Below are 13581 nucleotides of genomic sequence, written 5' to 3' on the forward strand. Positions count from 1 at the left end.
GTCAAGAACTCAAATGAGAAGCGTCACCGAGAAATTCAAGGAGAGCCACACTGTGCAGAACAAGCCTGGCAGAGGTAGGAAGCCAAAGATTTCAATGACCCTGGAAAGAAAACCAGTTAGAGACCTGTCTAAAGAACCCATAAACGCTGCCAAGACACTAGTGAATGACTTAGTTAAGTCTGAAATTGTAGTCTCAAAGAAGATTACATGAATTCATGTAATCTTACCATATGTCTCCCCTTGACCAAAGCTGAGCGTGGATTGATGCTGTCTTTACAGTTTGGTTTTGATCAGTTAGGAAATTTCACACGGGGTCAGCTGATTTTTTCGTCTTACTCAGTGTACGGCGACAGGAAAAGTTCACTAGGTCCTCCAGCGTCGAGGTGAACCAGCTGAATATAAGCCACTCAAGTTGACGACAAGTGCATTGAAAAGTAAAAGCTGCTGGCCTTTACCTTTTCTTTGTAAAAGCGCCTGTTCGGCCAGTAGTTAGTAAAGTAATATTTTCAGCGTTGTCCACAGTCTCATGACATGTTTAACACGAAGCACAGCACGCTGGTTAAGCTCATGGCAAACTGTTACTAACAACTAAAATGAAAGCTTGTCTGTATGTAGTCTAACTGGTTAGTTTGTCACTAATCTCCAAATTTTGCAAATTGCTATAAACTTCACTCTCTTAAACCAGTAACAGTCTGAGCTGGACTGATAGGGGTCTGTATGGATAAAGATAAAATCCTAATGATACCCATCCCTACAGCTGGTTAGTGGCTTCGCCCTGACTTTAGGCAGATGAGATATTCACTGTTCAAATAACTTCATTATAAGCCTTGTTTAAGCATAAATGATTTATATATGCACCCAATAACAGAACTTAAAAAAATGCTTTTGCTCAAAGCTCAAAGCTTGTAAACTCAAGTTAAAACTGAGTTTTATCTCCTTTTGGGAGGGGGTATTTCTCTGTGTGTTTGTGTGTGTGTGTGTGGGTGTGTTTGTGTTTGTGTTTGAGGGGGAGGGGAAGAGGAGTTGATTGAGTCTGTGAGAAGCTGCCACAGAGAGGTTACAGTCAAGAGAGCCAAGAGCTGTCACAGATGATGAGCTCTGAAAAATATTATCACAGAAAATAATTAGCGTAAAAGCTTTTATTTAAAATTTTAACATCTGGGAAGTGTGAACTGTTACGCCAGCGTGTGCCCTGCGACCTGCGTTGACCCCGCGGTTGCCGGGGTCCCGCGGTCGCCGCTCCCCCGACGGGCGCCGGGTGCGAGGGCCCGTTCAACGCTGCTCGCAGCTTTAATTTTACTATAATTCTGTGTGCAGCCTGACAAGAGTTTAAGTTCAGTGCATTAAATTCAAGAGGTTATCATGCACTGACCTCTGCAGGGCTCATGTGGCATTACACTTGAATTTAAAAAATATATTGTGCTCAGGATAGTCAGGATAATATGTTATATGGGAGCTGGGCAAACAATTGTTTTCAAAATGCCAGTATGACAAAGAAGTAGTCTGAATTACATATGACATATAAGTGACCTCTGCAGTATGACTATAACATAACATCATAAAAATTAGTAAAGTACCGCAAGCAAATATAAAAGTTTTTTTTTTTTTTTTAAGTATAATACACTGGTCATACAACCAATCATTTGCTTAAATAATCATTTTGATAAGACCATAAATGTCCAGTGTAACACCTCAACAGACAGATTAATATGTTATAATAGAAAATTGATATGTTTAATGTGATATGTTTATTTTACATGTTTATTTTATAGGAACATTAACATAGGGGTACATAGGGGTTCTGCTTCTACTGCTCTACATTTCAGAGGTGAAATTAATATTGTGTATTAATGACCACTAAATGGATTGGACAGCTTTAGTTTCTTTGCAGTTTCAAATTATTAATATGAAACATCATCAACAAATAAATTATGGAGTATCATTATAGATCAAAGGACCCAGCAGCCTATAAAGTAGTTAAACTTAGTGCCACCTTCACCAGATCCTAATACCACTGTGATACATTCTCCTCTTCGTATCACTTAGGAAGTCACTAATTGTTGCATCCTAACTTAAATGTTGTTGGTAAGTATTGAATCCATTTTATGCAGCTCACTTTCTTTTATGCAAAGCACTGAGTAAATGTGTGTCTCTCCACTGATAACTGGGTGGATAAAGAGGCGTGACCATGACAGATGTCACTTCCTCTGAGCAGCTACAAAACAAACTCAAAAAGAGAAACCAGTCTCCCTTTTCCTTCCTTTCGTTCTTGCTTCTTTTCTTAGCGACACAGAAATAGCAGCAGTCATGTTGGAGCCCGTTCAAGCATCAGTCAGCCCGACCTGCACAGCTGCTGTCACACAGAGAGATGGAGGCTGAGATATGGAGAAGCTGGGTGGGGGAGGGAGAGAGGAGAGAATGAAAAAGACATCAGGTTTTTGTGTGATGCTTTTTCACTGTGGGGACAGGGGGCCACGGTGATACAATCCTATAGAGCCGTCGTACAAAAACCTCCTCCCATTGACAACCATTGTGAAGACGGCTACATGTAACTCGGGAAACTTGTTACAGCAGAAAACATCAGTATTCTGTAAGTGTGTAGGATGGCAGGACACTTTGACACTGAAACATCAATTTATATGCAGAAAACATGCTGGAAAGAAGTTTGAAAAATTACTTTTAAATCATATTCAGAGGATTTGGATTCTTCTTTAACTCATCTCAACACACACCAAAACCTTTGGATGCCATGAAGCTCATCTCTCAGGTTTAAACCCTCTTCATCCTCTGGATTATTAGACTGTGTCTCAAAATGGTGATTATTACGTTTTGTGACTTTTTGGTAGAGGAGACAGTCAGTGTGACACTGGATCTGAAGCTTACTTTGGAAAAGGAACAAAACTCACTGTTTTAGGTAAGTCGGCGCTCTCACAGCTTCTATTCACTGCAAAAAAAAACCTTAAAAAAATAGAAAAGCTGACATGAAGGTGAAGGAAAAACTGCTGTTACAAAAAGACAGCAATATTGAGCTGAACAAAGAACACTGTGAACTACAATGAGCCTGCTTACTTTGGCCAAGGAACCAAACTGACGGTTTTAGGTAAATATTTTCATTTATTACTCTATATTCATAGTTGTGACGTTGCCTTAGAGTCTCAGTATAAACAGAAGTATTAGCAAAAATGGTCAGAAGATAATTCTGGTAGAGAAAGACACAAGAGTTTCATGCTCAGTATTTTTGCACCGTGACCTACACTAATCCTGCTTACTTCGGCCAAGGAACCAAACTGACTGTTTTAGGTAAATATGTCTATTTATTATTGTATATGTGTAGTTGTCACGCTGCTTTAGAGTCTTAACATCAACAGAAGTATTAGTGAAAACTTTCAGAAGATGATTGTGGTAGACAAAGGCACAAGAGTTTGATGCTCAGTAATGTTGCACTGTGAACAACAATCAGCCTGCTTACTTTGGCCAAGGAACCAAACTGACTGTTTTAGGTAAATATGTCTATTTATTACTGTATATGTGTAACTGTCACGCTGCTTTAGCGTCTTAGTTTCAACAGAAGTATTAGTAAAAACTTTCAGAAGATGATTCTGGTAGACAAAGACACAAGAGTTTGATGCTCAGTAGTTTTGCACTGTGACCCAGGGTCAGCCTGTTTACTTTGGCCAAGGAACCAAACTGACGGTTTTAGGTAAATATTTCCATTTATGACTATATTTGTAATTGCCACACTACTTTAGAGTGTTAGTATCGATATAAGTATTAGTAAAAACTCTCTAAAGATAATTGTGGTAGACAAAGACAAAGGAGTTTCGTGCTCAGTAATGTTGCACTGTGACCAACACTGAGCCTGTTTACTTTGGCCAAGGAACCAAACTGACGGTTTTAGGTAAATATGTCTATTTATTACTGTAAATTCATAGTTGTCATGTTACCTTAGAGTCTCAGTATAAACAGAAGTACTAGTAAAAACTCTCCAAAGATAATTGTGGTAGAGAAAGACATAAGTGTTTCATGCTCAGTAATGTTGCACTGTGACCCAGAGTCAGCCTGCTTACTTTGGCCAAGGAACCAAACTGACGGTTTTAGGTAAATATATCTATTTATTACTATAAATTCATAGTTGTCACGTTGCCTTAGAGTTAGAAAAGTATTGGTAAAAACTCTCTAAAGATAATTCTGGTAGAGAAAGACACAGGAGTTTCGTGCTCAGTATTTTTGCACTGTGACAACGCCAACGAAGCATACTTTGGAAAAGGAACAAAACTGACTGTTTTGGGTAAGTAAGGATGATTAAAATGGAACAAATGTAGTAAGGTTTGTTACTGAAGTGGCCCATTAAGAATCCTAATGTACTTGGGTTCAGCTCTGTACTTTTTGATGTTAAGCCTAAACGCTGTGCCAATTACGAAGCTTATTTCGGCCAGGGAACAAAACTGACTGTTCTTGGTGAGTAAGACATCAAACTTTCTTCTCATGAACTCAGCTCTAAGACATAAAACAAGTTAAAGGTCTGTGGGGAAAAAGTTTTTGTGTTACATAAAACTTGTAAAAGCAGCATCTTGGGCTGTTTTGAGCACTGATCATGTTCACTGTGGACTAGTGGATATGAACCTGTCTTTGGTGGAGGAACAAAGTTAACTGTTTTAGGTAAGAAACATATATTTTACATAAAGTCTATGATAAGGTCAAAGGTAAAATATCAGAAAAATAGTGAATAAAACATTCCAACAACTGATTATGCAACAAACCTGAAGCTCTTTATAGTTTAAGTTGAGCTCAGAGCTTTTTGTTCGTAAGCTTAAACGCTGTGCCAATAGAGAGGCTTATTTCGGCCAGGGAACAAAACTGACTGTTCTTGGTGAGTAAAACATCAATTTTCTTATGAATTCAGCTTTAAAAGACATAAAACAAGTTAAAGTAGGTCAATTGTGTGGAGAAAAGCATGTATGTTACATAAAACCTGTAAAAAACATAATGCAACAAATGTTGTTTTGGATTGAATGAAAATTGAGATTTAAGATAATAAGCTAAATGTAAATGCTACTAAAAAGCAAAGAAGCAAAGTAAAAGCAGCATCTTTGCCTGTTTTGAGCACTGTTCAAGTTCACTGTGACTCTGGTAGTTATGAACCTGTCTTTGGTGGAGGAACAAAGTTAACTGTCTTGGGTAAGAAACATATATTATTCATAGAGTCAGTGATAAGATCTAGTGTAAGAAATCAGAACAAATGTAGGAAATCATTATAAGTGAAGTGGTTCTGTAACAAACATGAAGCTCTTTACAGTTTAAGTTCAGCTCAGAGCTTTTTGTTCTTAAGCTTAAACGCTGTGCCAGTTCGAAGCTTATTTTGGCCAGGGAACAAAACTGACTGTTCTTGGTGAGTAAAGTCTCAAAAATTCTTCTCATGAATCTACCTGTGAAACAAGCTGAAGCAGATCAGGTGCTTGGGGGAAAAGTTTTATGTTACACAAAACTTGTAAAAAATAGACTGTAATACAGAAAATCATGTCTTTTGGGTTGAATGAAAAGTGAGATTTAAGATAATGAGCTAAATTTAAAAGCAATAAATAGGTCAAGAAGCAAAGTCAAAGCAGCATCTTTGCCTGTTTTGAGCACTGTTCAAGTTCACTGTGACTCTGGTAGTTATGAACCTGTCTTTGGTGGAGGAACAAAGTTAACTGTTTTAGGTAAGAAACATATATTATTCATAGAGTCTATGATAAGGTCTAATGTAGGAAATCAGAACAAATGTAAAAATCATTATAACTGAAGTGGTTCTGTAACAAACTTACTGTAGGCTATTCAAACTCTTTATAGTTAAAGTTCAGCTCAGAGCTTTTTGTTCTTGAGCTTAAACGCTGTGTCAGTACGAAGCTTATTTCGGCCAGGGAACAAAACTGACTGTTCTTGGTAAGTAAGACCTGAGAACTTCTTCTCATGAACTGTAAAAATAGATTTAAGATAATAAGCTAAATCTAAAAGCAACTAAAAAGTAAAGAAACAAAGTAAAAGCAGCATCTTGGGCTGTTTTGAGCACTGTTCACATGCACTGTGACTCTGGTGTTGGTGCTGAAGCTTATTTTGGTGGAGGAACAAAATTAACCGTTTTAGGTAAGAAAACATTATTGTAATTAGAATGTTCCTTTAAAAAGTACAACACTCAAGTCTAATTTAAGAGTTTTAAATCACTGAGTTTTAATGTTGAAATACAAAGCTTATCTCAGGAACAAAACTGACTGTTTGTGATTAAAACAGAGCCCAGCAGTGTCATATCTGAGAGGTTTGTTCTGCATACAACCTGTAAAAAAAGCAGGATGTAGTTGGTTTTAAAGGACAGTTACACTGATCATAAAATTGGACAGTGAGATGCAAAGTTCTGTTTTGAGCACTGATCAGGTGCACTGTGACTCTAGTAATTCAGAGGCTTACTTCGGTGGAGGAACAAAGTTAACTGTTTTAGGTAAGAAATCAATACAAATGAAAAACAGTATGGTAACTGGAATGTTTCTTTAAGAAGTACAACACTCAAGTTTAGTTTAAGTTGTTGGTTTTAAAGGGCAGTTACACTAATTACAAAACCAAGTAAAGAAACAAAGTAAAAGCAGCATCTTGGGCTGTTTTGAGCACTGTTCACATGCACTGTGACTCTGGTGTTGGTGAAGCTTATTTCGGTGGAGGAACAAAATTAACCGTTTTAGGTAAGAAAACATTATTGTAATTGCAATGTTCCTTTAAGAAGTACAACACTCAGGTCTAATTTAAGAATTTTAAATCACTGAGTTTCAATGTTGAAGAGCAAAACTGACTGTTTGTGATTAAAACAGAGCCCAGCAGTGTCATATCTGAGAGGTTTGTTTTGCATAGAAAACCTGTAAAGAAAGCAGGATGTAGTTGGTTTTAAAGGACAGTTATGCTGATTATAAAATTGAAAAGTGAGATGCAAAGTGCTGTTTTGAGCACTGATCAGGTGCACTGTGACTCTGGTGCTTCAGAGGCTTACTTCGGTGGAGGAACAAAATTGACTGTTTTAGGTAAGAAACCAATCAGATTGAAAACAGTACTGTGACTGGAATCTTCCACTCATGTTTTGTTTAATTTTGGCTCAAAGCTTTAAGTTGTTGAGTTTAAATGTTGTAATGGTACAAAGCTTATTTCAGCTGAGGCACAAAACTGGTTGTTCTCAGGGAAAATAAAGCCTAACAGTGTTGTAACTGTGAGGTCTGTTTACATACAACTTGTAAAAAAGCAGTGGGTAGATGCTGGTTTTAAAGGACATTTATATTGATTATAAATCTAAAAAGTGAAGAAACAAAGTAAAAGCTGTTTTGAGCACTGATCAGGTGCACTGTGATGGTGATGGCAGAGAGGCTGTCTTTGGTGGAGGAACAAAGTTAACTGTTTTAGGTAAGAAATCAATACAAATGAAAAACAGTATGGTAACTGGAAGGTTTCTTTAAGAAGTACAACACTCAAGTTTAGTTTAAGTTGTTGGTTTTAAAGGGCAGTTACACTGATTACAAAACCAAGTAAAGAAACAAAGTAAAAGCAGCATCTTGGGCTGTTTTGAGCACTGTTCACATGCACTGTGACTCTGGTGGTGGTGCTGAAGCTTATTTCGGTGGAGGAACAAAATTAACCGTTTTAGGTAAGAAAACATTATTGTAATTGCAATGTTCCTTTAAGAAGTACAACACTCAGGTCTAATTTAAGAATTTTAAATCACTGAGTTTCAATGTTGAAGAGCAAAACTGACTGTTTGTGATTAAAACAGAGCCCAGCAGTGTCATATCTGAGAGGTTTGTTTTGCATAGAAAACCTGTAAAGAAAGAAGGATGTAGTTGGTTTTAAAGGACAGTTACACTGATTATAAAATTGTAAAGTGAGATGCAAAGTGCTGTTTTGAGCACTGATCAGGTGCACTGTGACAATGACGGCAGAGAGGCTTTCTTTGGTGGAGGAACAAAGTTGACTGTTTTAGGTAAGAAATCAATACAAATGAAAAACAGTAAGGTAACTGGAAGGTTTTTTAAGAAGTACAACACTCGAATTTAGTTGGTTTTTAAGGGCAGTTACACTAATTACAAAACCAAGTAAAGAAACAAAGTAAAAGCAGCATCTTGGGCTGTTTTGAGCACTGTTCACATGCACTGTGACTCTGGTGGTACTACAGAGGCTTACTTCGGTGGAGGAACAAAATTAACTGTTTTAGGTAAGAAAACAATATAAATGGAAAACACATTTGTAATTGGAGAGTTTCTGTAATATGTACGGTACGCAAGTCTAGTTTAAGTGCAAGTGTTTTAAGTTCTGAGACTGTTCTAAGCTAAAATAGAGCCCAACAGTGTTGAGAGGTCTGTTTCACATACAACTTGTAAAAAAGCAGGGGGTAGTTGTTGGTTTTAAAGGACAGTTACACTGATTACAAAACAAAAAAGAAAAGCAACGCTGTTTTGAGCACTGATTAAGTGCACTGTGACTCTGGTGGTTTTGGCACAGAGGCTTACTTCGGTGAAGGAACAAAGTTAAATGTTTTAGGTAAGAAATCAATACAAATGGAAAATAGTTAAGTAATTGGAAAGTTTCTTTAAGAGGAACAAAACTCAGGGCTAAGAGTTTAAAGTTCTTAAGTTTAAATGTTGTGTCAGTATGAAGCTTATTTCAGCTGAAGCACAAAACTAATTCTTCTAAGTTAAAATAGAGTCAGGAGATAGTTGTTAGTTTTAAATGACAGTTACACCATTTACAAAACTGGAAAGTCAAGAAAGCAAAAAAGTAAAAGCTGTTTTGAGCACTGACCAGGTGCACTGTGACTATGGTAGTGGTGCAGAAGCTTATTTTGGTGGAGGAACAAAGTTAACTGTTTTAGGTAAGAAAACATTTTAAAGTTCATTAAATGTTGATGAGGTATTGTTTTGTTAAGATGCTTTTGATACTGTCAAGATAGTCTATGGATACTCTCTAAGTTTTTACATGTCAGAGAATGAAAAAGTTTAAAAAATGTCAAAGTGGAACAGATAAAGAGAGGCAGGAGGAAGGGTTTTTGTGACAGTTGAAAGTCTCTGTGCTCCTACAACGAGGCTTACTTTGGAGCTGGAACTAAACTCACTGTTTTAGGTAAGAAAACCTGCAAAAATAACCTCTCAGAGCATGATTCTCAGCTTGTTTACTGCATGTGAGAAATAAATGGTCAGTATTAAAAATACGTAGTGTTAAAAATATACTTTAAGATCATTTATTTGATGCCACTGATCAAAGTATCTCATTTTTAAAAGTGCTAAGAAGTTATAGGGAAGGTTTATGCCACTAAAAACAAGTGATGTCTCTGTTCTCCAGTCAAAGTAGTGCGGCAATAAAACATTTGGCTCTATGCCCAGAGAGTGTCAGTTCTTATCAGCTCTGTCAAATACTGTGAACACTCAGTCTGAGGCTTACTTTGGAGCTGGAACTAAACTCACCGTTTTAGGTAAGACCATGAAAATTATTACAAGTAACAATAATATACACTGTATTTGTAAACTAGTTGATATCTGCCAGGTTAGAGCTGAGGGTTGTTTTTTATCTTCTCCTCTTAAATGGACTTTAAACCAAAACTTTAATGCCGTTAGCATCTGATTCAATTTGGTATAAATATGTCTTATTTCTACGTGTTTATGTTCAAAAAGGTTTATCTGAAAAAAAGAGCAGAAAGAGCTTTCAGCTTTCAGTGCTGAATGGCAGAGCAGTTTTTTCTGTAGCCTTGTATCAGTGTGAACAACTATGACCCAGCTTACTTTGGCAGTGGCACCAAACTGACAGTGTTGGGTAAGAAATTCTAAAAGTCATGTGCATAAATGTTTGGTTTCTGTGTGTCACTTTACCTAAATGTGTAAAACTATTGTTGACTTTGGTTTGAGGCCTGTTTAAAACTGCTTTGTTTTGTTGCTGTTTTCAGCCAAAACTGCAAATGAAAATGTAAAATTTATGAACTAAGTCCATAAGATAAATCTGTGGAGTTTGTTAAGTTGACACCAGACATACTGTTGTAGTTCAAACATTATTTTAAAGCTTTCAACTGGCATTTAGAGGACATCTTTATGTGCAACAACAAATGAGGAGAAAAGTGTATTTCAAATACAATAATAAGTTTATAAGTGAGATTAACATGACGCAGTGATGCATGGACTAGCTTGTGAAAAACTCAAAATACAGGGAAAAAGTGTTAAAGGTAGTTAGAGGTTCATTCAGCCCCTGTACTGTAGGTCTTTGTCAGTTTTTTACATGCGAGTCAGCACTGTGTTCTGGAAATTATCCTGCTTATTTTGGAGAGGGAACCAAACTAACAGTTCTGGGTAAGACTACTGCAATAACTTCATTAAAACAAACATTTATCCTAAGAAATGTAATCTTGATAATGGTCAGTGTGAGTTATATAACCTGTAATGATCATGTTGTATTTGATGTTGATGTTCAGTGTGAAAAGGTTCACTTGTGTCTCTTTGTAACCCAGTGTTCATGATTCTCAGCTCATGTTTAAATCCTTGGCAGCTTTAATTCAGTGATTTATTTCTTTTGTCTTCACAGAAGATGGGGTTGATGTCACCCCACCAACAGTGAAGATGTTTTGGCCTTCATCAAAAGAGTGTCGAAACCCGGAAAATACACGGAAGAAGACCTTACTTTGTGTGGCCACTGATTTCTACCCAGACCATGTCCGTGTGTTCTGGCAGATGAATGGGGAGAATGTCACCACAGGTGTGGCAACTGGCAACCCTGTCAAGCAGCATGATAAGAAGTACAGAATCACCAGCAGGTTGAGGGTCCATGCTGATGACTGGCAAGACCCTGAGAATGAGTTCACGTGCAACGTCGAATTCTTCACCATTGACAAAGGCCCTATAATTATATCAGAGAGCATTCAAAGTAAAGAAGGTATGTTCATTTGGAACTCAGAAATAATCTAACCCTGATCTTGTTGCTTCTTGACATACATGTAAACAACCCTCTGCTCTCGTCTAATCCTTTTGTTATTTGTCTATCAGATCTTTCGCCAAAAGAGTCAACAAGAGGTAAATATATTATTCTGTGGTTCTGTACACCTCAATGCATCTGTTCTAGCATGGTTATCACCAACAGAAAACTCATGGTAGAAATCATAAGCACATAAACCAAGAATCATTAACTCATTTAAATGTTTGAACTTTCTGCAGAAGACTATCTGAAGATCACACAGACTGCCAAACTCACCTACAGTGTTTTTATCATCAAGAGCTTCATCTATGGAGCCTTTGTAGTGTTTGTGGTGTATAAACTTAAGGTTTGTCAAACCCAACACTTGTGATCAACTGGTTTCATATATATGTTAATGAACAGATGATAAAAAAAAAGTGCTCATGACATTAAGACATTGTGTCCTTTCTGTCTGTTTCAGGGTTCAACTGGAAAGTACTGATATGTGAGAGCTGTGCTGAGACAAACTCTGGGAGATGGAATATAATATAATGGAATATAATTGTCTTTCTGTAAATACAACTGAAAACAAAGTAGTTATGTTTCTATAAAGTTGCATGTTGCAGTGCATTTATACAGTAGATGAACAGTTCTGTGCTTATTATTATACTAAAGCTGAAAGCTGGCATGCAAATGCAGTATATTGAATCAAGTTTCTATAGATATGTCATAGTTCTATGCACTGGTTTGTGGTGGTGTAATGCTTGTGTGCTTAATTTGTTGCTCAATAAAAAGTATTTCAAAGGATACTGACAAAATATCATGTCATTTTTCTTTAAAAGTATGTGCTGAATGACTTACTGAGTTTTGTAGTTTGTCCTAAAAACAGTTCTCATGGCGTCTCCATGCAGTAAAATTATTCACTATTTATTTACATTCAGAGTGTATCTAAAACAGAAATGGACCTGAATCAATCTTCATATCACACACACCATTCATTCAGTGTGCTTCTGAATTTGAGAGGAACAGACAAATTAATTACAATGTCTGTCAGTTGCTCTAAATTGTTGCTGATATGCAGTTAAGATATGCACCTCCCTACTGTTCTCACGTCTCATCCTACACTGATCTGATAGTGTGGTATTTTTAGCAGTTCACCAACCAGCCTGTTTTCTGAGAAATCAACTATTTTCCACTTTCAGATGTTGAAACAGCTCAGCTCAGTAAACCTTCACAGGTAGGTTCTTTTGGTTCATAACAAGTTTTTCCAATGAGCAAACTGAAAGCTGACTCACTTTGGAGGCAATTTCTTGATAAATGAAATCACACTGACTAATCTTTTGACTGTTTCTTTTCTTTTTTCATGTTGTGTAATGATTTGAAGTGGGTTCATACTTAGTTTTTCCACTTTGCACAAACATGAGCAGTGTATTACAGTTTACATTATCTTCATGAATAAAGAAATTTTTCCTTTAGTTCAAACTTTGTCAGAAGGAATGTAAATGTCAAGAGTGTGAGTCTACCACATTAACAACAGGAAATCACCGTTCTCTCCTCTGTGTACAACAAAAGAAGGTCAGAGCTGGTGTTGGTGAGAAGACAAACTGGAGCTTGAAACTGTGCAGAGGAGTAGAGAGCAACAGCAGAGGAGAGGATGTGGTCACAGAGCAGCCTGCAGATCGTTCTCTGTGCTGAGAAATGATGGAGGTGCAACCTTCCACTTAACCACAACCTCCGGCTCAACCAATGCACCTGCATCTCTGCACCAACCCACAACCACACTGCACATCTCTGAGCTGGGAAAGCTGCTATATCTGTGTCAACTGAAGCAACAGAATGAACTTAAATATGTGTTGTATTACAAACAACAGCTGTTGAGATCTGGTGCAGAAATTTGCACTTTAAGGTTTATGTTGCAGGTTCAGGACAGATGTAAAATGAATTTCACTACAATCAGAAAGATTCAAACATTATCAGGCAGACTTAAGACACCTATCAACAGTTCATTTAAAGAGTCTGTAAGAGAGTGTGTATAGTGCTATCATTTCTATGTGAACCACTATGAGACACTATTCTGTATGTGACTATAAACACAATCTGGCCATATACCAAATACTGTCCAAACAGTCTCTCATCAAACTGTGCAATTATTTTTTACCAGTAGAGACTCCGGTGGGACTCAAACTGAAGAAGACCACGTTCTCCTTTCTCCATTTGTTTCCTTGAAAAACATGTTTGTACCAACTGGAGCCACATAAACAGGAAACAGTGTGAGTCAGTAACAGAAGTTTGGTGTATTTTGATAATTATATCTCCTCCTGCAAACTCTTTAGATGAGATTATAAGCTGTTGTTTTCAATTTTGTGAATAAAGCTCATGTGGTTATTTAACACTTTTTGTGCCACGCTGAATTTTCAAAGCGAGGGTGTGTTATGAAGGTAAAAACACTTCCACCACCTTCCAGCTAAATTAAAATAATATTTTTTCATTAATTCATGATAACAGAACTGCAGTGAGTGAGTACATAAACCATATTTTAGGATGTAAAAACAATGAGGGATATATACCCTGAAATACAGCTAGGTATATATCTTAAGATTTTCATATGGGAGTTCTGTATCGGACCAGGACTGCAACTTTCTA

The 13581-nt window shown here is 37.0% G+C and overlaps 1 protein-coding gene and 1 long non-coding RNA gene across 2 annotated transcripts in view; both read left to right on the forward strand.

The window, feature by feature from the left end:
• The window catches only part of LOC108876592 (M1-specific T cell receptor beta chain), a 94496-nt gene extending 82751 nt beyond the window's left edge, over positions 1-11745 (forward strand). The window contains exons 4-9 of the mRNA XM_051078357.1: positions 4053-4091; positions 10178-10340; positions 10573-10920; positions 11031-11057; positions 11199-11305; positions 11420-11745. Coding sequence (XP_050934314.1) covers positions 4053-4091; positions 10178-10340; positions 10573-10920; positions 11031-11057; positions 11199-11305; positions 11420-11440 — 705 coding nt within the window. The 3' untranslated portion in view covers positions 11441-11745. The remainder of the gene's footprint in view (positions 1-4052; positions 4092-10177; positions 10341-10572; positions 10921-11030; positions 11058-11198; positions 11306-11419) is intronic.
• Positions 11746-12099: 354 nt separating this feature from the next.
• On the forward strand, positions 12100-13330 carry LOC127143596 (uncharacterized). The gene is made up of 2 exons (XR_007815161.1): positions 12100-12175; positions 12511-13330. It is a non-coding gene; the product is annotated as an uncharacterized LOC127143596 (long non-coding RNA).
• The last annotated feature ends 251 nt before the right edge of the window (positions 13331-13581 follow it).

Source organism: Lates calcarifer, linkage group LG19 (assembly GCF_001640805.2).
Source record: "Lates calcarifer isolate ASB-BC8 linkage group LG19, TLL_Latcal_v3, whole genome shotgun sequence".
Taxonomy (NCBI): domain Eukaryota; kingdom Metazoa; phylum Chordata; class Actinopteri; family Centropomidae; genus Lates; species Lates calcarifer.